The 25,217-nt window shown below is 35.4% G+C and overlaps 2 protein-coding genes across 3 annotated transcripts in view; one reads left to right on the forward strand and one right to left on the reverse strand.

Annotated features, from left to right (window-relative positions):
• LOC108738626 (anillin-like) overlaps positions 1 to 25,217 on the forward strand; it is a 66,676-nt gene that overhangs the window by 19,394 nt on the left and 22,065 nt on the right. The window lies entirely within an intron of this gene.
• The window catches only part of LOC108738619 (acid sphingomyelinase-like phosphodiesterase 3b), a 231,299-nt gene that overhangs the window by 1,435 nt on the left and 204,647 nt on the right, over positions 1 to 25,217 (reverse strand). Inside the window, exons 5-11 of the mRNA XM_025981270.1 lie at positions 13,353 to 13,412; positions 11,928 to 12,090; positions 3,327 to 3,532; positions 2,143 to 2,297; positions 1,895 to 2,078; positions 1,664 to 1,776; positions 1,008 to 1,183 (exon numbers count right to left, since the gene is read on the reverse strand). Of these exons, the coding sequence (XP_025837055.1) occupies positions 1,008 to 1,183; positions 1,664 to 1,776; positions 1,895 to 2,078; positions 2,143 to 2,297; positions 3,327 to 3,532; positions 11,928 to 12,090; positions 13,353 to 13,412 (1,057 nt within the window). The remainder of the gene's footprint in view (positions 1 to 1,007; positions 1,184 to 1,663; positions 1,777 to 1,894; positions 2,079 to 2,142; positions 2,298 to 3,326; positions 3,533 to 11,927; positions 12,091 to 13,352; positions 13,413 to 25,217) is intronic.

Below are 25,217 nucleotides of genomic sequence, written 5' to 3' on the forward strand. Positions count from 1 at the left end.
CTATATAGACCTACACTAACGATAAGTCTTTTGTAACACATAAAGCTTGTTGGATATTTAAAGTAGGAATACCAAAGCAGCGCTGGTGTTTCGGTGTTAGTTATTATTGAACTTCGGCCTAAAGTAGTTGCGACTGGCTAATCGATAAGAAAAGTGTTTTCTGATTTGGTTGAATAACATTTACGTTACAATACCTTTCATGGCGCAAATTGGTTATAATATGTTACAATTAAAGGGGTGTTCAAATATATAATTTAGACATATGTGTCGTAATTAAGATAAACCAAAACTGAGATATACTTCATTTACTTTCTCTAGCGATGTGCCCCTTCCAATGTCTTGGATGCGCACTGGCAAAATCGTAGATAGGGAAGAAAAAGCTCATTATACTTTCGACTCTTGTTCATTAAACGTACTTTTTCATACAGTACCTGCCAAAAGTTTTGTTCAATCATGAATAGTAGTGCGAGTCGAAAACAAGCGTTCAAGCGTTTAATATGTCTTCAAATATAAATAAACATCTCATTGATATTTTCAGTAGTAAATGGTATCAATAGCAGCACATTTGAGCAATGGAATCGTAGTGAATAGAATGGTCAACTTTTCCGTGGAGTACTGTACGGATTATACGCTCCTCGCCGGTTAAGAGTTTGGCCGAGAGTTGTCTCCTTTCTTTTCTATTTTGCGCCGGTCAAATTGAAGGTTACATTGCTACAGAAAGTAAACGAAGTATAGTTCTGGATAAGTTTAGTTATGAAGGAATGAGGGTATATAGGTACAATTATGATTCTTGTCTTCAATTTTTTTTCGGCGATCTATGTGTGTTTGGAAGCACAGCAAATATTTGCATCACATTAAAACATCGAATGTGCATCACACATCATTTGCAACAAACTAATATTTATGTTGCTACCTCTTTGTATAATACATACTCATGCAGGTCAAAATGCAGAAAGAAGTAACAAATTGTGATATTAAAAAGCAGGCAACAGATTTCGGTAACTTACTTGGCAAACGTGTCGTCTTCGTTGTAGAAGGTTATTCTTTTGGCTAAACTGTTCAAATTTGTTGGTGTTATTTGAGTCAATCCGTAATACGTAGTAAAGTTATATTCCACTTGCCAATCGACTTCGTTACGATTGGCCTTGGGTAAATCCAAATAGTATTGAGTGTAGTCCAAAACCTGAAAACATTTTAGCATGATGATAGGTAGGTCCATACACAACAATATATTTATTTGAAAACAAGCAGAATAGAGGGAAATACCAAGGAAATACGTATCTACGCATTAAATAATGGGGCACGTGGTTCCTTCAGGAAATTCTGCACGACCGGGTAAAATATTTAAGTACAAAAGAAAACAGGTTTAAAACAAATATTGGACAGCCGCTTGAATTGGTTTCTTATATCAAGTTATTAATATAAAGACCGAAATGAAGAGGCTGTGGGTACGTTTAAAATTAATGGATTCTATACTGCGTTAACATAATATTCTGTTGTTTTCCGTTCTAAATGAGTTCGGGAAATTGAAGATAAAATTTTATATCTACCTACTTACATTTTACATCCAACAATTTAAAGCATTTGTCTTTACGAAAGGGGGGAACAACATAAAATATGATAACTAATTACGAAGCAAAAAAAAAAGAAATTTCGTTCTTACTTCTCCTGTGTATTTGTTAAATTTGTAAAGTCGCAAGGCAGGATTATTTTGCCCATTGCTCATCCTTCGAGGCGTTAGAGAAGGAGCTAAGAGTATCCAACTCGTAGGGGTTCCTTAAAACGATATAATTTAAGTATGTATAGAAATATACTTACTTTAACTTAAATTGAATTATATTTAAATACCCTATCGTGTAACAATGAAACAAATAACAAATGGTAAATTGCTTACCCTCTTCGTTATACATAACCCTAAAGGAATCAGAATGGAGATGGCCAAAAAATTGCCCCATTATCGTACCGGAATATCTCTGAACGATTTGTATATATTTTTTGTTATAATAGTCGGAAAAATATCTTTCTAGTGACCCTCGTCTTTCATCAGAACCGGGTGGTATATGACCAACAAGATACACCTGGAATAATCAATCAATATATGAATCTCATCAAAAAATCATCGAGATTACAAGAGTATCTTACAGTCTGTTTTAAAGATTCGCATTTTTCAAGAACACGGTTTAACCAGTCCCATTGCTTTTTAGCATCTTCATCATGCTTATTTCTTGTCATTAAGTTCGTATTTAACATGATTATTTGTAACTGAAACGTTTTCCTTTCCACTATATAATAGCCACCTGGAATACAACGAAAAGTGTTGAAATATAATATCAATCAAAACAACAATCGGGATTTAAACTCGTTACATCATCACGATGGAAAGATTAAAAAATTAATATTAATTAATTGCTATACTTCGTTTACTTTCTGTAGCGATGTGACCTTCAGTTTGATCGGCGCAAAGTAGAAAAGAACAGCACTAGGCCAGAAAAGAAAGGAGACAACTCTCGGCCAAACCCTTAACCGGTGAGGAGCGTATAATCCGCACAGTACTGCACGGAAAAATCGACCAGTTTATCTACTACAATTGCAATTGCTCGAATGTGCTGTTATTGGTACCATTTATTACTGAAAATATCAATGAAATGTTTATTTATATTTGAAAATATATTAAAGGCTTTAACGCCTGTTTTCGACATGCACTACTATTCATGATTGAACAAAACTTTTGGCAGGTACTGTATGAAAAAAAATTTTGCCAGCGCGCATCCAAGACACTGGAAGGGGCACATCGCAAGAGAAAGTAAATGAAGTATACCACTATGTGCAATTATTTTACTAATTACCTATGAAGCATCTTCACACAGGTATTCGGTAAGTAAGTTTTATATGAAGGCTAGCTATTGCCACTACAATAATAATTAATCAATTTCGCAAACGTATCCACCCATCATACCTAATCGTGCATCTCAATTTATTAATTCTATTGGGAGTTTTGTAAGTGCCTTAGGAATTTGGTAGAATCTTAAGTCAAGTTCAATTTGGATGTTAAATCCGAAACGAAATATTTTTATCTTTAAAACTTAACAATAAAGTTAGGTCTATATCAAACTTTTGCATCGGTTCATTAAAATTTAGCGTGAAACTTAGACGATGCGCAAAGTGCCGCGTGAACGTAATTGTTTACAATATTAAAGTAATGACAAGTTGAAACTCCCCGTTTTGTGCTTGCCTGTTATTTTTTAATGATTCAAGAAATGTCTGAGTGCTTTCTAGGGTTTAAAAGCATCTTTTAAAGTTACGACTAAACATGACGCTAAGCCTACCTGATTCGAAAGTTGTTAGGGAATCAGTTGGGAGCCATCTACTCCACATGCTACTTAGGTGCTTTTTAAAGCCTGGATCGTCGTGTCCTAGAGCCGGGAACACGAACTGCGACCTGAACGTTTTCTGGAAGAGGTCCGTTAAATTTTGCACGTACTCAAGCTGTAAAGTTCCACCCTTGTGTTTGACCGAGTGGGACAACGTATCTCTGAAACAAAAGGAGAAAAAAAACTGATTTTATGAACAATAATACCAATAGAATTTAATTAAAGTGAATTAATTTTTTTACGACTACAAATAATCTCAAATTAATGAAAAAAAAAAATGACTGCTGTGGTCACGCTCTCGCCGCGAATCGAACCCGAGCTTTACACACCTTTACTTCATCAGTAAGCTACGAGAGATACAGCAGCTGTAACGACGATGCGTACCTAACTACGTAAGTCACAGCATCGTCGAACCAATGCTGTTTTACCACTAAAAAATTAATTCACTTTAACATATTGACATTAACCATACAAAAATTTTTCTAAATAGCTCCCTAATTTCAAGATTTTTTTTCTTGTTCATATTTGACTGACTGCGTACAAAAGGATCGTAGATATTAGTAAGCAAGATGACTATTATTTTCAATTACTATCATTTACTATCAATAGCACCATAGCTTCGAGTGGTTGAAATTCACTTTTCTGAACAATTTGTTTGAAAAAAAGGAACTGTTTGTAAATACGTATGCAACACATCGTACACTTCAGCATAAGAAATTGCTGATACTAACATTCATTTACGTAATACTATAGTACTTTGCCCTGTGCTGGCAGCACTCATAATTTCTTTTATATATAACATTTTCAGCAGTTTTATTCATGTATGTGCATACTTTTGCCTTGATATCAATTAAAATATTTCAAAGGTGTTTTTATTGATGAGTTCTGTTATCGATTACTGAGTGGTGTTGTATATAGAGCATCTCCGTTAGAATTGTCTCTAGATTCGTATAGTTTTTTATTGTTTGGAGAGAATATTGTTCTGGAATTGGCCCATTGATTAGGCAAATTAATTTCTGCAGCATGAACTGAATTGGTCCGATGTTGACCGAGGTGCCGGATCTAAACATCACGTTAGATAATTCGCTCAGTGGTTCTTGATAAACATTGCAAGCTTTGCCTGAATGAATACAACACATCCAGCGATGATAGTGAACAATCAAGCAAATATTTAGTTGGGCAAATAATAACTCTGTCATAACGTTGCATTATCCGCTTATACGTCACGACGGATTTAGCATGACGTTGTTATTAAATTCCAAAATTAATTGCACCCTTGTTTGAATAGTAATGATTAACGTTCGGATTAACATTATGGCTTCCACTGATGCTGGAGCTTTTGAAAAAATTGACAAAACGTCAAATGAGATTTTATTGATTTAAACAAATAATTCTGTAAATCTTGAAGAAAATACCTAATAACAAAAGCTTGTGATAAATTGATTAATAGATTACACATTTCCTGATTCTTATTTTTATTAGTATTCGTTTGTTACCCAACATGATCCTTTTAAAATTTTTTTTTCGGCTTCCACCTTTCACCCTGTTTAATGCCCCCTAAAGAATATCCTCACATTTTACGTTAATGACAATGCTATTGTATATTCTTTTACAACTATACCAAGTTGTACCCTCTGCAAAACGGTTTCGGGATGTTACTAATACGATAACATGAAACCGTTTTTATGTTCTTGTAACTAATTGGTAAAATGTCTACTAATTTGCCTCGCGTACATACAATAAAATACGAATATAATTTTTATGCGACCATTTATAATTATAATTAAATTTTATTTGAATAACACATATCTAAATGTTGTATTTACCTTTGCAATTCATATTTCCGAATTTATTATTATAAGCATTTTAAAATGAGTTTAATGAGTTCGCAGGTGTGGAATTAACGAGTGTCCGGTGTTATGGAGAGATGCGCCTGTTTACATCTCATAAATTTGCATGGATATTATGCTCGTGCTGCCGATTCATAAATAAATAATTACAATATAACAATAAAATAACTCTTTACGCGCGACCGAAGCAAATTATTCTGATTTTCCTGTTTAATTAACAGGGTGTGTAAACCGCCAGACAGCAAATTGAATTAACATTAAACAATAACTAACTGACGGTAAGTAAGCTAGATGAAGTGCATCAACTGCAAGTATATTACAGTATCGTATTGTATTGTATTTATTTATAATCGTACTGTTTTTTCAAAGATTTCTGCTTAAAATTTCTTGTACTATTCACACTTCCGAAAAAGAAAAAAAATATGATTTTGCTTATTATCCTTGGAAGTTATAACCACTCTCTTACATTTAGTGTATATATTTTTGCTGCAGTACGTATGTCTACCTAGCCGAGTCTCTGAACGAGAGACTCGAATCTCTGGACGAGAGACTGGAATCTCTCAACGAGAGACTCGAGTCGATCATAGAGAGATCCTCATTTTGTATCCAGTCTCTGAACGAGAGACTCGAATCTCTGGACGAGAGACTCGAATCTCTGAACGAGAGACTTGAGTCGCTCATAGAGAGATCCTTATTTCGTCTCCAGTCTCTGGACGAGAGACTCGAATCTCTGAACGAGAGACTCGAGTCGCTCATAGAGAGATCCTCATTTCGTATCTAGTCTCTGAACGAGAGACTCGAATCTCTGGACGAGAGACTCGAATCTCTGAACGAGAGACTCGAGTCGCTTATAGAGAGATCCTCATTTCGTATCCAGTCTCTGAACGAGAGACTCGAATCCCTGGACGAGAGACTGGAATGTCTGAACGAGAGACTTGAGTCGCTCATAGAGAGATGCTCATTTCGTATCCAGTCTCTGAACGAGAGACTCGAATCTCTGAACGAGAGACTCGAATCTCTGAACGAGAGACTCGAATCTCTGAACGAGAGACTCGAATCTCTGAACGAGAGACTGGAATCTCCGAACGAGAGACTCGAGTCGCTCATACAGAGATATTCATATTGTACCCAGTCTCTGAACGAGAAACTCGAATCTCTGAACGAGAGACTCGAATCTCTCAATAAGTGGTGTCTCGATAGACATGGTTAGAATTTTCGAAGTTCAACATATTTCCGAGATCCCAGTCTTACTACGAGAGACTCGAGTCTCTCAATTTTTCAGTTTTATTCATTCAGTCTCTCTGTGAGACACTCGAATCTCTGAATTAACAATTTTATCATTCGAGTCTCTCGTACAGAGACTGTGAGAGATCCATAAAAACACTCAGGCAATAACTGAGAGACTGTGAAAGACTCCGAGAGACGCTCTCAGAAACGCCGAAAGACTCTGAGAGACTGAAAATTTTTGTCTAGGGTATATGTATTGTCGCTTTTGTTTTACCTACCACCAAACTGCATTCGTTACTTTTTCAGGCCGGTATCTACCGGAAACGGAAGTTTGGACGCCACCATCTATCATAATTAGAATTATCATCCCCAGGGATGGTAAATTAACTGGCCAGCTGATGTTTTGTTTCTAACTTTTGACGGTGGTGAGTTATTGTCGAAACATGGACGTTGGAAACAAAACCGCGGAAAATGTGAAAATTTTCCATCAGACCGACGACAACATATATAAGTTACAACAACGTTATTTATGCAGCGTTGTGTAGAACAGCTTATGAAGTAAAGATGATTAACTAGTTAATCGAGACGACGGTCTTTAGGGATACATCCCTCAACATCAATGCTCGACAAGGATCTACGTTTAATTAGGAGAGAACGGTGGTGATCTGTGATTTATTAAAATAGATCGGGACTGCAGAACTCTGTTTAATAAACTTTGAACGCGATGGAATCATATTAGGGAATTCGCGTTTATTAAAGTGGTAGTAAACTTAAGAATTAATTGTTAATACCTATAGTTTATATAAGTTACGACTTTGTATAGTACAATGTGGTTGTGGAGTTTCCGAATAATTCCTCCAGTGTTTGATTGTCTTTGGTTTTATATTAGGGTAGTAGTCAACAGTAAATTTTCTTGATCTCCAAATTAGGTCATATCACTGATTTTGAGATACAAGTATAGTCATAACTTCTCCCAAGTTTGTTCGTTTCCCGTATCGACGATGGAATAGTTTATCTGATAAATTTGAGTTGTTTCTTTCCTCCAATTCAGTGGTAGTTGTTTTATTATTTTGCTCCGTAATGGTTTATAAATCTGCCCGAACCAAGTTAATGTGCACATTTGGAAAGAAATGGTACAACGGAAACAATATCAAGAGTTACACCGGAATCGTGCTTCGAATTACTTAAATAGCTCTCTTCCGAGTTAACTGTTATTTTAAATGTAGTTCTCCTAAGACGAACCGGCTACACTACACGCCTTAATCTAATAAATAACATTAAAAGTCTGCAGAATCTTTTATTATCTTTAAATAGGTTGAAAGAACGTCTAATTACATACGAATTAAGAAGTAGAGGAAGAAATCGTATTTAGAGCTTAATAGTTATAGTTTAAAGTCTAAACTTTCTAAATCAATATATGAAACAGTTACGTGACTGCCGCACAGATAATGCACAACTTAAATCACTGAAGATACAAACATCAAGTTTCGACAATGTTGGTTGCTGGATGCAGTGGTGCACCAAGAAAAGATTTTTCGTAAAACCAACCCCTAACTATCGGTTTTATTATCTTTATTATTTCAATAAAATATTGAAACACGAGTCTACTTTTTTAGAATGTGAAGATTGCACCACATCTACGATGGACAACCACGGGACCATTTTAATAACGATTTTCCTAAAACTAGAACAACCCACATCCTTAACTATTTGTGAACAGTAATCTGATCTAGATCTACCTCTACCCCTCCTAACTTCTGTTTCTGCCTCTAATACGTCTCGGACTAGACCTACATGCCTGTCCTATTAGGGTATCTCGCCTATTTCTTATTGACTTCCATAGAGTCATCTGTTCTACCGCGCTCATCTTTCCATGTTTCGCACCCGTACAGCGTCGCGCTCCAAACATACATCTTTTTCGAATTTCTAAATTAATCGTTCGCGAACATATAAGTGACTTCTTTTTATAGAAGGCGACTCGACCCTCCGCTATCGTCTGCTTTATATCCCTACTACTCCTTCCGTCCTGACTTATCTGACCTCCTAGGTACCTAAAATTGGCCACTTTTTCTAATTTTTCGTCTCCTATCTTTATATTCGCTGTTCCTCTACTTTTTCTTCTCTTGCATACCAGTATTTTTGTTTTACTTTACTCATTTATTTAGATGGTAGATGTCCTTGTATCGCATAATTATAATTTTGAAACCTAGTCTATGATTTCCTAAATTACTATAATATTTTATTTGGATTTGTTCCGAAATTGTTCCGATAATTTTGGGTTTCTTGGAGCGGTATGGTCCGGATGTCCATTCCGGTTGTTCAGTTTCCCCTAATTGTTCAGCGCGAGTTCAGGAAGGTGTATTTTCCATTTCAACTATCCACACATATCGCGCCATGCAGCGCCACGCCGGCTGAACGAGTGCATAGATGCATAGACATTTCCGTAAGTGAATGTTTCTTCACCAACGGGCTAATTAGTTTCTGAATTGGGAAATCCCACAGGGAGCAACATGGTGTTCCGCTTGTTCAACCGTTTTTTTTTTGTCTAGTAAACCAACCTTCCATTTATTAGGAACGAAATTTCACAAAAGCCAACGTCGGACCGATGAAAAGAATGAGAAGGAGAGAGAAAGACGAAGATAATTAGGGAGTTAAAAAGGGGTTGGGACGTTGGAGGAGCGCTAAGCATTTTAACAGAGTAATGAGAGCTTCAGCGCGGACAAGTATCGCTACCCCTTCACTTTTAAAATATAAAGGGATGTGAAGCCGGTTACTGAATGAGGATTTAAATTAAAACACTAACGAACCTTCTTTTCTGTACCTGTTGTTGTTGCTGTTGTTGTTTAGTAAAATATAACGAAGCAAAAGCGACCTTTAAATTGCATTCAACTCATAAATTAAGCCGTCAAACGCGATGTAGTTCTAAACATAATAGAGCTCTACAAAATTACATTCTACATCCAGTTTTTCCTGATATTTTATCGTAAAATTGTAGCTTATCTAGACATGTTTCCTGTTTAGCAGAGCTACATTCAGCTATGACTATCAGACAAGAATGATGAGAACTTTTTTAACAGAAAGAAAATAGTGAATATCAATTGCTAATTATGTCTAAATCTGCCCATATAGTTAGGATTTAAAGAGGACAAAGAAGTGCTCAATTTTTTATTATATGTAGAAACCTCTTCTCAAACCTAGACAAAAATTTTCAGTCTCTCTCCAGTCTCTCAGAGTCTTTAAGAGTCTTTCAGCGTCTCTGAGAGCGTCTCTCAGTCTCTCAGTTATTGTCTAGGTGTTTTTATGGATCTCTCACAGTCTCTGTATGAGAGACTCGAACGATAAAATTGTTAATTCAAAGATTCGAGTCTCTCACAGAGAGACTGAATGAATATAACTGAAAAGTTGAGAGATTCGAGTCTCTCGTAAAATGACTGGGATCTCTGAAATATGTTGAATTTAGAAAATTTTAACCATGTTTATCGAGACACCACTTATTGAGAGATTCGAGTCTCCCGTTTAGAGAGTGAATACGAAATGAGGATCTCTCTATGAGCGACTCGAGTCTCTGGTTCAGAGACGCTAAACAATTTTTTTGAGAGTCTCTCAGCGACACCAGAGAGACGGAGACTCGAGTCTCGCTTTCAGAGACTCTGAGAGACTGAACATTTTTATCTCGCGAACATCTAAACAAATAAAGTTTGTTTTTATTCATCTATGGGTAACGTTTTTAAACAAAAAAATAATTCATCCCATACTGTTTGTACCCACATTTCAATTTAGGATTGGATAAAGTTGTGGCTTATAAAAGAATCTTCACGAAGAGATTACAATTATTCTTTCAGAATATTGAAGTTCCGGTTAAATGAAAATAAAAAGAAATCTCGTTTCAACAAATGAATTCGTTGATATTTTTCTGTCTATTCATGTACATTAGCGTTTCAATTTCTTTGCTAAAAGTAGACCGACTTGTACAACAAACGACTAAAAACTTCCTGCACGTTGTGATACTCTGAAACCATCACAACCCTTCGCAAGAAAGCGTCCATCTCAGCGAGAACCAGCGCCATTGTTTTCACTGAAAGAAAGAAGCTTTTGAATCGTTTTTAACTTTCGACGTCACTATCGTTTTATGTACTTCTTCCTTATAATGACGCGAAATAAAGACGGAATCTACCATCAACGATTGTGACTAAATAAATTCAGTCAATAATAAACTTTCGTAAGTCGTTAATAAGTAATCTCTCGAAGAGAAGTTTGCTATTTACGTCTCATTATCTCATGTGTCTTTTATATAAATTTAGCATTTGTTAATTCCAGACGACGTAGCACCTGACTATTTATGAGGGCTAATAATAATGATATACATGTGGGGGTTGATGGGATTATGAAAGTATCATGAGGAGTGTGTTACATAGTAGCAAAGAGATTGTCAGGTAGGTAAGCGAGTGGGTGGATTTGGAGTAAGTCGAACGACAAAGGCGACAGAGTTGACGACTTCGGTAGCAGTTGCGCAAGTTGTTGGAAACTGTTCGAATAACTTCCGGCTAAACTCTAAATTACATTTAAACGACGTTCGCGACATCTACGATCGACGTATAGTGACGCGAAGCATCGAGCTGAAACTTAAGGTCTCTCAATGTACATCTACTTCTTGTTCTAATATTTAAAGCATAATAAGGAGATAACATCACATTCAGGGGACTACCACTACTTTGAGGCTTACTTAATTAATCAATATGATTACCATTTTGTCAAAAAACTATTTTCTATTTAATGATAAGAAAAAAAATAGGGAAATTGTTTTTAGTTCTGTTATATATTTAAATTATAAAGCATTTAGATTATTTTTTTATTAAAGTAATTCGAAGTGGTCTGCATTCTGTTGAAACTGNTAAAATAATTCGAAGTGGTCTGTATTCTGTCGAAACTGCCAGACGCGGATCGCGATTTCGATCTTTTTGGATCTCATCAGCGCGTCGCAGGCAGCTCCGGCAGAACACAGACCAACCTTTACCTGCTGTCTTAACAGTGCGTTTTAGAAAATACTACAATGGCGCAGTAAACGCCATCTGTAGCACGAGCATACGTAATCCTAAAATGTAGCATCGTGCTACAGATGGCGTTTACTGCGCCAATATAGTATTTTCTAAAACGCACTGTTAAGACAGCAGGTAAAAGTTGGTCTGTGTTTTCTCCCATGAGGGAAGGGGGCCCTTTATACGCACGGCGCCCTGCGTTTCTGTAGAATACAATTTTTTTTGGAATGTTTGTTTTAAATTATTATCAAACTAATACATACTTTCATACATGTATGTATGTACGTACAATTATTGTTTCAGCTTTAGAAGAATCGAAATTATTCTTTAGAAAAGCTTAAGCACGTTAGGGGTGTGCGTGCTCTCGAAATATAGGGTAGATGGTAATCGATATGAATATAGAAGGCAGGTAGCGTTATCGTAGTTTATTTAAAATTACTTACCCAGTCCAGAGTACAAACTCTACATTATCTCCCTGCCGGGCGGCCATAATTCTTGCGGCAGATTCAATGAGCTCCCAGGGAGAATCGCAACGATAATCTCCGAAACGCCCGACGAGTTTCTTGTAATTCCTCACTCCTCCTTCTATAACCGATTTCCAACAACCTGGAATAAAGTAAACTCTTCAGTACTACTCACTTTACTCACTTATTTATTTCGCGATCCCTACATTCTTAAGTATATTTAACATCTTGTCTCATTTAACATTGTCAAAAGCTTTTTCTAAATCTACAAATCCTATGTACGCCTTCTTGTCATTTTCTATTGTTTTTTCTATTTTATCTAAACTCAAATTGATCTTCCCCTAGTAATTCTTCCGCCCTTCTTACCATCCTTCTCTGTACGATTCTAGTTAATATTTTTGACTCATTTATTCTTTGAGTTTTTAATGCTACATCAAACTCTTCTATAATTATAGGATAATCTGGTTCTCCTTACTATTTTCCTTATAATATATCTCCTAACTCATGACCTGTTTGTAAGTTATCTAAATATATATCTGCCTCTTCCTCGTTTTCTATCAAAATGACTCCTGCCTAGTTTCTTATATCGTTTCTACTGCACCCTACTACTCTAAAATTCCTTTTACTATAAGCCTAATCCGTTTTACCTACTTCAAACTTTTCGATTCTTTACAATTCATATCAATCCACTGTTCCTTGGTTGCCCTAATTCTTTCCCTCTTTATCGCCTTACATCTTTTTTGGTCTCTCCTATTTTTGTATTTCCGCCTTTCTTCTCTTGTCTTACAATCCCGTTTGTTATCCAGGGTTTCCTACTTTCTTTTGTTTAGGATCTAATATTATATCTCTACTAATTGATTTGTTTCACTTATTCCAAACAATCTATTGGTTCGACTGTACTTATACCTATATAGATGGAACGGTTCTGTTGTTTTAGGGATAACGTTATTTGCATTTTCGTCTGAAATTTTCAATTTCCTCTACGGAATGGATTCAATTAATTTCCGATTCTCGACTTCCTGAATGGGAAGTTCCGAATCATGTATCAATAGTGATAGTGCCGTGGTAGCAGTTCACGACCGGGATAGGATTATACGGTGCTAGAGGATAAATTGAAATGCGCTATACTAGTTGAGGTGACTAGAAGAGCCTTTATAACCGGGCCACCATTGATGGGACACCTCACCCACCACTGTAACTTGACGGATTAAGGAAATTGAACAAACTTTCTATAAACATCACTTCAACACTTTTGTAAAGTTACGTTTCAGTTCAAATACAAATTACGTTTAAGTTTTGTGTAATATTGCCGATAGTATCCACTGTTAATAAAATTGTTCTTTAACCAGAAATTATGTCTATCAACTGGTATTAATTACTGCAAAAAATGTGTAAATTGTTTACCTTTTTTTACGTCCTCAAAGAATGGATCATAATGAAAATCGGTGATGTGCCAAAAATATCCTGTAACAAAAAAGAAAACTAGTTAGATAAGGTACCAATAGTATTTGTATGTTATTAGCCCACATAAATGTTACTGCTAATATTTAACATTAAAAACATCAATGCCAGAAAGTACATAAGGTAAAAGACCCAGTTATTGACACTGGCCCAGTTTCTGACAATTTTAGGTTTATGTTGAATTAAAACAAAAAAAAGATCTTAAGTGGGTTAATAAATTTTTTAAAAATTAAAATAAATTTATTCTGTACCTAATTAATGACAAGCACAATAATAAAAAATAAGAAAACTTAATAAAAAAAAGTTTTTAAGTGTGGAGTGATAGCGGAAGCCATTTTTTAGTTATGGTCTAAGCAAATTATAGATGCGCGTTCGACGATTCAATCAGTGAAATAATCATTATAAGTAGTATAGCTATAGGGATACTGTGACACTTCGNCCAAATATGAGTGTCAGAAACTAGGCCGATGGCAGTGTCAGAAACTACAACACAAGAAATTTTAAGTGTCAGAAACTGGGTCTTCAAACATCACTTTTTAAATCATTAATTAAAATTACTAATTCGCTTCAAATAATTATATCGCGTATATGAGTTTTTCTAGAAACTCTGAACTTGTTTATAGTATAAAAATTATTTATTCTAATTAAATATTATTTTAGTTATCGTAATATAATCTCAGCTGTCACTCTTAGAGTGTCAGAAACTGGGCCTTTTACCTATTTGATTTATTCGATAACACAAGAGGTTCCTGCATTGCTGTTATAGTGAGTCGGAAATGAGCCCGCTGCGAGTCAAAACTTTTTCCAGTAAATTTGAAATAGTTTCTGCATAGTACCCAATCTATATATTTTTCTGAACATTATCTCGACTTGTTTATACCTCTATATATTTCCAATGGTGCGGTTTGACTAGTTTTTTTTTTTTGATAAATTACGGCTTCCGAACTTCCGGACAAAGTTTAAAATCGGAAAGGAAACTAATGATAAGAGTTCGTGCAAGTCGGCATCGTCTTTCGCCCAGCAGAAATTCGAATCGCATTACGTGACTATTCGTTTGTCCCGTTATAGCACAAGTATCGTGGTATTTGCAGGTAGGTATACCAACTCGGCAAGAATCACTGCCAACATGTCACACTCCTGACCCACTTCGGAAAAACTTCTTACCGAGTACGTATTTTACTTTTCTGTTGCATTAAATCCCATGCGAATTCTTCGAAATGAAATGCATAATACGCAAAAGTTACTGCACAAACTTTATGTCCGTCTGTCTGCCTATATGTACCTACATACTGGATGTTTCTGAAATAAGTAGCAAGCTTTAGAGGGTCTTAGATGCAATAGGGAGTAAAGCAGAGTGGCTAAGCGACAATATTATAGGAAAACCAGAAGAAGTTACAATCTGAAGCCGGCCCTGGGCGTGACTTGACAACGAACAGAGAATTGCGATAATAACTGAACTGCTATGTGGAAGGAGAACGTAAACAGTGATGGTGTGGAGCGACTAATGAAATAAATATCAACAGCTTAATAGTACGCTACTACATACGGGCATTACGATAAAGATTAATTAAATAATCACTTTGTTCGTGGCTGGTTAATTAAAACACTAGTAAACACATATACACAAATGTATGTACACTACACAAATGTATGTACACTACAAAAATTATTCCAAGTCGCGTAAAAACGTCCAGTATTTGGAATATGCCATAATACTATACTTCACTGACCTATAACACTGACACATTGATCTCTTTTGCAATGCTAGCTTAAGCGCAGTAAGTAAAGCTATACCACAAATACTAAACGTTCAATATACTTGAAGACATTGTATTATTATCGATTTATATTAATTTAATAATCTAAAATTCTCTTAGATTTTGGTGATCGTTTACAATGAAACGTTAAGTTGATGAATTAATATTTTATTGAATTAGCTCCTTATCAATTTCCTTTAGAAGTGTCTACAATAAATGAAGGCATTATCAGTTACCTTTTCCGTAAAAAGTATTAAAATGGTCATACTATATCATTCTAAAATTTTTGTTCGGTTTTCGGGGAGTTTTTAATAAATTGGGTTAATTAGAGTTAAGTTCTGGCGAAAGCGAGACCGTCACCTACTTCCTACTACTTGCCAACGTCAAATTGATTAGTTCGCCAAGAAAATAAATTACACGCCAAAGAAGAAGTCATTAATGCCACAAACCAACGGCCCACAACCACTTTGGGGAACTTTACTGATTAATTTGTAAAATAAGCCATCAAACTGTCTTCAAAAAAAAAAAAAACAACGACATACAAAAATTTTTGTTTTTTATGTCTTGTTCAAACTTTTTATAGTCGAATTTATATGGCTAACGACAACCCGCTTCACTTGGTTACATTTTCTCTTTTTCTGGAAAAAATCACGAACATTACACAGGCAATCACCATAGCGCACTGCACTTTTTTGTTGGCATGATAAAAGTGAGTAAAATAATTCGAATAAAATAATTCGAAGTGGTCTGTATTCTGTCGAAACTGCCAGACGCGGATCGCGATTTCTATCTTTTTGGATCTCATCAGCGCGTCGCAGGCAGCTCCGACAGAATCCAGAACAAATTTTACCTGCTGTCTTAACAGTGCGTTTTAGAAAATACTTCAAATGGCGCAGTAAACGCCATCTGTAGCACGATGCTACATTTTAGGATTACGTATGCTCCAACAAGGTCCACTTGTCTGGATATCTACTTGCTGAAAACGAATCCCGGCGTAGCCAACCTCAACGTGATGTGCACGTTAGCTTAATCGAATAAAATAATTCGAAGTGGTCTGTATTCTGTCGAAACTGCCAGACGCGGATCGCGATTTCTATCTTTTTGGATCTCATCAGCGCGTCGCAGGCAGCTCCGACAGAATCCAGAACAAATTTTACCTGCTGTCTTAACAGTGCGTTTTAGAAAATACTTCAAATGGCGCAGTAAACGCCATCTGTAGCAGGATGCTACATTTTAGGATTACGTATGCTCCATTTGTAGTATTTTCTAAAAGTGAGTAAAGTCACTAACACGTGCTCGTTTTCGGCTCTTGTATGTCAGATATGTTTCTTGTCTTTTTAAGTATTTTTGTGTGGGACGTTTGGATTGACGAATGCTATAACAAATTTATGCCGATGTAATAATGTAAAATGTGAATGAAAAAGTTTATTCGATATCGAAACTTTCCGCCAAGGCAAACAACGAGAGGGGTTGGGGGTGCAACATCTGTTTTAAATTCAATCGAAAACTTTACGGCAGATGCAACAAAGTTGCTCATTTTTAAGTTGCTCTGCCGATGTATTCATTACCTGCGAAAACTTCAACTTATTGCTAGCCAAGTTTCTATTGCCTGTAAAGTATTCACGTTGTAAATATCAGCATGCAATAAATTCCACATCGTCAAACGTATAAGCGTATTCACCTACAATATACCTACAAGCTTAGGAGCTCGTTACTTAACATTTTCCGCTGTGCCACCCAACACAGACATCGTAGGAGGAGGATGGAAAGTTTTCAAAACGGTTTACTATTTCAACTTTTTAAAGTGGCTTCATAAAGGACGACGCTGTGGTTATATCCCAATCTCAATATATCTGATCCATCCATGCTTCTATATTGTAAACAAATATAGTAAGCCTCGGGGTTGTTTGTATAGGGTAGCTACGAACATGCAAGGATATGGAAATGGAACAATACAAAATATTGATTCTTAATATGAGATAGTATTTATAGAAACGTCTTCTCATAAATATTTAAGACAACGGAAAGTGCATTTTGTAAGAGAACATCGTAATAATAACAATCAGAAGAATATGGTTTATGGTTAAAGGGCAAAAACCGAGCCATTGAAATTGTAATAATATTTTATTTAATTGTCGATCAAAGTTCGATGCTCAGTTTCATCATGCACCATCCGACAGGCGATAGGAGTAATAAGCGAAAGCTCATGAGTCCGTAAAAGCTCCTTACAATGGTCGTAAATTTAAAAAAGTCCGTAAATTGTAAGAAAACTTTCGCTAATTTAATTTACAGTTCGATACTCAGTTCCGACAGGCAATAGGAGTAATAAGCGAGAACTCACAAATCGATAAAAGCTCTTTACAATGATCAAAAATTAAAAAAGATCAATTAATAGTAGGAATGCTTTAGCTAAAAGAACATGTCGATCTCAGTTCGATGCTCATTTTCATCATGCATCATATCTGACAGGCAATAGGAGTAATAAGTGAGCGGTCACGAGCCCATAAAAGCTCTTTACAAGGATTGTAAATTAAAAAAAGTCTATAAATTGTAAGAATACTTCGGTTAACTTAATTGTATTTCATAGTTCGATGCTCAGTTTCATCATGCACCATCCGACAGACAATAGGAGTAATAACTATGCGTTCATGAGTCCATAAAAGTTCCTTACAATGATCGTAAATTAAAAAAGCCTAAAAATTGTAAGAATGCTTTCGTTAATTTAATAGTATATTACAGTTCGATGCTCACTTTCATCATGCACCATCTGGCAGGCAATAGGAGTAATAAGTGAGCGGTCATGAGCTCATAAAAGCTCTTTACAAGGATCGTAAATTAAAAAAAGTCTATAAATTGTAAGAATACTTCGGTTAACTTAATTGTATATCACAGTTCGATGTTCAGTTTCATCATATACCATCCGACAGGCAAAAGGAGTAATAAGTGAGCGGTTATGAGCCTATAAAGGATCGTAAATTAAAAAACCCATACAATGTGAGAATGCTTTCGTTAATTTTTGGTCAATACACCATACAACAAGTGATAGGAAAGAAGAGAGCGAGAGTATATAATCTTTGGGATTTGAACGGTTTCAACAAATCCTTGGCAGATTCAATATTAATCTATACATTTGTATGTAGTCATACAAGTTTGTACACTTTCGGAAAGTAATACATGTAGAGTTTGAAACGGAATAAGTTTCTGCAGTTCGAAGCGCCTGAATGACGTTGGCCCATGTATTTGCTCTAGTTAATGGTTACTGGCTAGCTTGCAAATTAATCTAAACTGAACCTTGTTTTGTTTTCTGGTTAGAATTTCTAAAATACTTGGGTGGAATTGTTTAATATGCAATATTTCGCATATTAAACGATGTACCTACAGTATTACCGTAATATTGCATTCATTTCTTGCTTGCTTCCAAACTATAATATATAGTATACAAAAGGGTCAAGAATATTTTTGGACTGTTGAACTTTATCATGCAAATGACAAGCAGCGCGAGTCATAAACGAGCACCTGTGAGTCTGTGAGCTTTAATTATGAGAATGCCTATAGTGGCTTGTCGTTTAGTGTACATTTAATAAAAAAATTAAATTGAATACCCTACTGATGCTGTCTTGATTCGGGTTTATTGAATGTCCTAATTCAAACAACATTATCTAATCTAATTGTGATAATTTTGAGTTGATAACGAAAGGGCGATTTCTACTTATTGAAAACTATTATTATTATTATTGATTAAAGATTTCTATTGTACGAATTGCGGTAGCAAATTCTGCCTCGTTCTCTTCCCGGATTTTGTTATTGAAAATATCATTTTAGGTGTGTTCTATTGTAGTCGCGGAGATGAGAGGCTATAAATTAAGGAAAATATAAAGGAAACGGGGAAAATAAGGTACTAACGGGGTTGGTCGTTTCAAACAGGAACAACGAAATTAAGTAAACATCGTGGAGAAATAATGCCTTTGTCTCCAATTGGAAGTGTTGCCATTTATTTGAGGTTTTGAATCAGAAAACGAATTCTCCTTTATGGGTCGACGTAGTAGTAGGGTTCTTATGTAAATAAATCTCGGAATGTTCTGCTGCTCGTTTTTATGTGCACAATCAATCTGTGAAACAACAATTTCCTCCAAAATAAGATAGTAAAGTTTTATCGGGGAGGTTCGCCTTGGGGAAGACGCCGGGTTGTAACCGAAACTTTTTTACCGTTGTTCTTTTGATGTAGTCAACAATGTCCAAATAAAATGGAACGACTGTTTGAAAGCACAACGATTTTTCAAACGTGATTTTTACAACCCTTGTTTCACGATGAAATATGCTTAACAACATTGTCTTTTTATAACGGATTGGGACCAACCAAAGAATCGTAGGAGAAAACATTGATTCTAGATTTACGTATTCCAGATTTATGTGACTATCAAGTGTTTGAAATCCTTAACTGATTCATATGCTACTTTTTTATAGTTTCATCATTATAAGGTCGCCATTCCTAACTATTTGCGAACAGTAATCTAATCTACCTCTACTTCTCCTAACTCCTGTTTCTGCCTCTAATATGTCTCTCTGACTAGACCTTCATGCGTAAGAAGTTGTCCTACCAACCTATCTCGCCTATTTCTTATTAATTTCCATAGAGTCCTCTGTTCTCCTATTCTTTCTAATACCTCTTCATTTCTAACCTTCTCTATCCACGGTATCCTAATCATTTGCCTGTAACACTAGATTAGACCCTGCGCTATCCTCTGCTTTATATCTCTACACTCCTTCCGTTCTGACTTATCTGACTTCCTAGATACCTAACATCAGTCTAATTTGTTCTTCTAATTTTTCGTCTCCTATCTTCGTAATCATTCTTTTCTTACTTTTTTCTCCCTTGCAAACCAATATTTTTGTTTTACTTTTATTTATTTTCATACAATACTGTTTTGTCAATACCTCTTCCATATTATTTAAAGCTCTCTAGCTCCTCCTTGCTAAATAATGCTATATCGTCTGCAAATCTAAGCATATTAATGCCCCTGTATATCAACCCTTACAGTTGTACTGTCTTTAATGATGTTGATCGCGTCTTTGATGCATAGTTTAATGGCTTAATATTTTTTATGACTTCTTAGTCTTCGATATACCAAAAGCTCTGAAGCAGGACTTAAAGGACCACAGTTGTAAGGTCATTTTTAATGATAAAACTTGACAAGTAACAATAATTAAAATTTAAAAACTGTATGTAGGAGTCCTAGCGTAATTTATTAATTAAAAATCAGTAGGAAGTATAACCAAAAATACGGCCAAATGTGTAAATAAATTTATTCTAAATCATGTTGTTTTCTAAACTTATTCAGTCAACATATTCTACGATGCCGAACTAATAAAGTGACGTATTTTAGTTTATATTTTTTTTGTTTTAATGTCCAAATGAACTAAAACCATTTATGGTATTTTTATCTTGTTAATAGGGCTTAATATTCTCGTACAGGACAGTTTAATTCGTACACACTCCCATTAGCAGCGGTTACCCGCTTCATGTCCTCAGCACTGAATAGTTAAATGTTTGGTTCAAAAGCCATTTGAGCACGTTCGAGTGATTTATTGAAGAGAAAGAATAACGAATTTCTGTCGTTTTTTTTTTCTTCGGTTTATTTCAAGGGTATAACGGGGTCGTGGTTTTAAACTTGCCACAACGCGCAGTGGGCTGTTAAAACAGGCATTACTCTACACCTTTTTCTATGTAAAAAGGGTTTCCAGAGAGAGAGGATTGATTTTGCACTTGAAAGCATTTAAAACTTATTTCTCCGGCTTTTACTCGGTACATTCACCGTTTCGTTGGTTGCCATTAGAAGCGGAATCAAGACTGAATTACACTACTCTTATTTTTAACGAAGCTGACGTGCTTTTTATCAATGGAATGCACAATTTGCGATGATACTAAGGTATTTTTCGAAGTAATTTTATTAATGAAAGATATCATCATCATTTTTCGGTTAGTGATTGTAGAAAAACAGTAAAAATGTCGTAAAGACGTTCCATTTAGCTTGAAGGACCCATTGTCAGAAGGTCGTCAGTCCTAAGACTGGTTGGACACGCACCTTCACTCTCCTACCCTGAGCTAATCTTCGCATTTCTCTAAAACTAGAACAACCGACATCTAATCTAGGTCTACCTCTACCCTTCCTAACTCCAGATTCTGCCTCTAATATGTTTCTGACTAGACCTTTATGCCTGAGAAGGTGTCCTACCAACCTATCTCGCTTATTTCTTATTGATTTCCATAGAGTCTTCTGTTCTTCTATTCTTTCTAATACCTCTTCATTTCTAGCCTTCTCTATCCGCGGTATCCTCATCATTTAAGGGAATACCTTGTAACTGAAAGCGCTGGAACTGAGGTAGTCGATAATACAATACTGTGAAATTATCTGAGAATCAAAACGCGTAGGTAATTAAAAGATGGAAGAGTGTCTTAGATCTACTTTCGATGCCCATCTAATTTGTTATCGTTTAATGCTAGATTAATTTTGTCTCGAAGACTAGATCAAATTCCATAACATTTTGTAGGTAAATAGTATAAAAAATAAAAAGTTGTCATTTTTATTCATCATTGTGGCATTCGTATTTAGATTTTCTTTTCCAAAATATCCACAACTCATTACTCATTTTAATCCAACTTTAAACGATTTATTTATTTAATATTAAGGTTAATTTAGAGATGATTATAACTGACTGGAATAGGCAGCTATTCAAAAAAAGGAAACCCTAACAAATAAACATTAACTAGAACATTTACGTGACCGAGGGATTCAATAGAAATTAATGCTTCACGGTGTGGTTCGTATTAACAAGAACATCGTTTATATTTCCCCTGTGCGTCACAATTTCGATCCGGTGCCAACGTGGTACAATAATGTGTCGCGTCTTTCGTGTAGGATTAAAAACAAAAAATACAACACCGGCCCAATAATGAATACACCCCGAAAATTGTGTGCACGCGATCCAAACGGCGAAAATAAGGGGTTGAAGGAATTTTCGGTAGAACGCCGACAAAACATTAAATCAACCGACACATATCTCTCACACTTTGCGGTTTCGTTTTCACCGGAACGGACAGCCCATTTTGTACCACATCCATATTTCAAATTCTTTTATATGCGCAGGTATACATATACTGATTTACCTAATGAAGGACGATCCAAAAGGCTATAAATTTGTTTGAAAAATTTCCTCTTGTTTGAATAAATGCGGAGGGAACCGAGAGAGAGAGAGAGAGAGAGAAAAAAAGCTTTCCTACTACTATCGCCCTGCAACTTCGAATGTTTAATTTAGCAGGCCACGCGAAGCGAAAAACAGCGGTGGTGGTGGTGCTAGTTAACGCGGTTGGCTTTGGCTTTGGTGTCTAACAATGAAATGAAAAATAAAAACTAACTGCAATTTAGATTTACTAGGCAGATGTGAGCTAAGCGATAATAATACATGTACATAATGGCTGGCACGGATTAACTTTCTTTCCACGTAGCTACATTATTTAATGGTTTTACGTAAACATGTACTTCCCTGACTTACCACTCTGCGTGTTTTACCCTTGACAAATATAATCCGTTACATTTTAAACAGTTTCTTTCGAAAGATTTGACTATTAAAAGCGAACTACGGCTACATTTTAATTAATTTGCGAAATTAAACTTTCTTTGGGAGCCTGGTGCAGTAGTGGATATTGAGGTTGAGAGTAAACTTGTTTGTACAAGAATAGGGTTAACAAATAACAAAATTTGGAGACAATGCTTTTGTAAAACTACCTTTCTATCCTCTTTTAATAATAACTATTGGCTCAGTGGGACAGAGGGAGACAGAAGAATAAGGGCAAGCCCTCATGCAAATAGTGATTAAGTTACTTAGTAACGGTGATGGAAATTTAAGAATCCATAAAGCATTAGAACAGAAGAATGTAGGGAGGATGCCCTCAAAACGATAGCGATCAGGTAATAGGTGCCTTTATGCTATTGGCTACTTGTACTTTGTATGCTTAGTAAATTAATTACGGTGTAACTCAGCGGCTGGATGATGACTGAGGTAACCCCAATGGTTGTGAAAACGAAAAAACAGGGAAGATGTCTTTCGCGTCTAAAATTGATGCGTTTGGAGTTTATCAACATTTTCAACTGTTCTGTATATCTACAATCTTTAATTTTAATGCTGAATCCTATTGTTGGATCCTGATTCTAACATTTTTCCTGTGATTTCTCTAAAGTTGTCCTATTCAACAGCAAAGGCCCGTCGTTGAATTGAAGAGAGACAGCGATCGTAATCTGAAGACGTTGAAACAATCAAGAAATTAAAATAAATTCAATATCTATAATCTTTAATATTGATGCTGAATCCTATTGTTGGATCCTGATTCTAACATCCTTCCTGTGATTTCTCTAAAGTTGTCTATTCAACAGCAAAAGCCCGTCCTTGAATTGAAGAGAAACAGCGATCGTAATCTGAAGACGTTGAAACAATTAAGAAATTAAACTAAATTCTTCATTAGAAACTTGTAATATTATTTTAGATGAAAAAGTGGAAGGTCGTTATTAACTTCGAAGCCTGTGCCGATTTTATTTTTCTTATTTTCAAATAAATATATATGTATATATACCTATCAAGCTATTAAAATAAATATATATTTCATGATGTGTCTAGATGTTTGAGAAGACGTTCTCTTATTCCTTTGACATTTTCAAATTGAAAACTATTTATAAGTATATAAAATAACGCGTTACTTAATTAATAATTGAATCATGTAACAATTGGGTGGTTCTCCGAGCTATCGTATAATTATATGAACGAAAATAGATTCATGACGATTGAAAGGATAATCTGTAAGTACCTAACTAATAATAAACATTTAAATTATCTGTATTGTAGATTTATCAAAGAATGTTTGTATAAGTTTTATGAAATAAAATTACAGGGGATCAACAAGATATTTCATAAAACGCTTGGGCTATTCCGGCTTTACATAAATAGTCGTTTAAATTAAAGATTAAAAAGCTTAAGCGAATTTTCGTGTTGATATAACTGAAGCTGAAGAATTTATATGATCGCTTTTATTTGAACTGCAAGAACAACAAGAGCACAAAGGATATAAAGAAACGCTTAGAATATCTCGTCGTCATCATATTCAGTTTTTAGATTGGTTTAATCCTGAAAAATGGGCATTTTTATGTTTTTCATAATTCAGCCTTTGAACAGTAAAGTTTCGGATACGCCATAAAACTTTGATTAAAGGAAAATTCCCAACAGGAAAATAAAGACGTTCCGCTCTGTCCGTTGTTTGTGATCTCCTTTTATAAAAGAAGCAATTTTATTATGGGCTACGTACAAGCATAAAATAGAAATTTTCTAAATCTATAAAATTCGACAACAGGGACACGACCGCGTGTTTTCGGGATAGCGCGAGTGCAACGTTAAATAACGGATCTGGATGAGTTGCTCTTGTTTCTTTTCGCGGTAACGGCTGATAAAGCTCATTTATCATTGAAAATAACAGAATGGCACTAAACGTTGTTTTTACTACCTTATCCCCTTCGAAAGCTCACCGATAAATTCGATAGCGAAAAAGCAATCGTAAAATTCCCATAGATACTCGTCTTTGATGATATCATTCTTGGAAACACAGCGTAATACCTAAAGCGAGTAATTGACCCTTTACTAATTGTTACAAGATATTAGTTTGCTCGTCAATCAGATCACTTAAAACATAAATAAATATCAATATCTCAGACCGCAACTTTAAGTTGACAATTTCATAATTAGTCTTCATTTTGTCCAATTCATTTATCTCTCCAGCCACCTACCAACTACACTCACGATTCCTAAGAGGAGACATAGATGGATATCAATAGGGTTGTTCGGAAAGTTATTTCGTTTTTTCTTGTGGAAATGAAAGACAGTTTTCGTATAATAAACAAATACTTTATTAAATTATATATTGACCGTTCTGGTCCAACACCTTTTGCCATCTTTCTGGTAGTAGCATAATTCCACGCTCATAAAATTTTTGGTCTTTGCTGGCAAAAAA

This window comes from Agrilus planipennis, unplaced genomic scaffold, assembly GCF_000699045.2.
Source record: "Agrilus planipennis isolate EAB-ADULT unplaced genomic scaffold, Apla_2.0 scaffold135, whole genome shotgun sequence".
Taxonomy (NCBI): Eukaryota; Metazoa; Arthropoda; class Insecta; order Coleoptera; family Buprestidae; genus Agrilus; species Agrilus planipennis.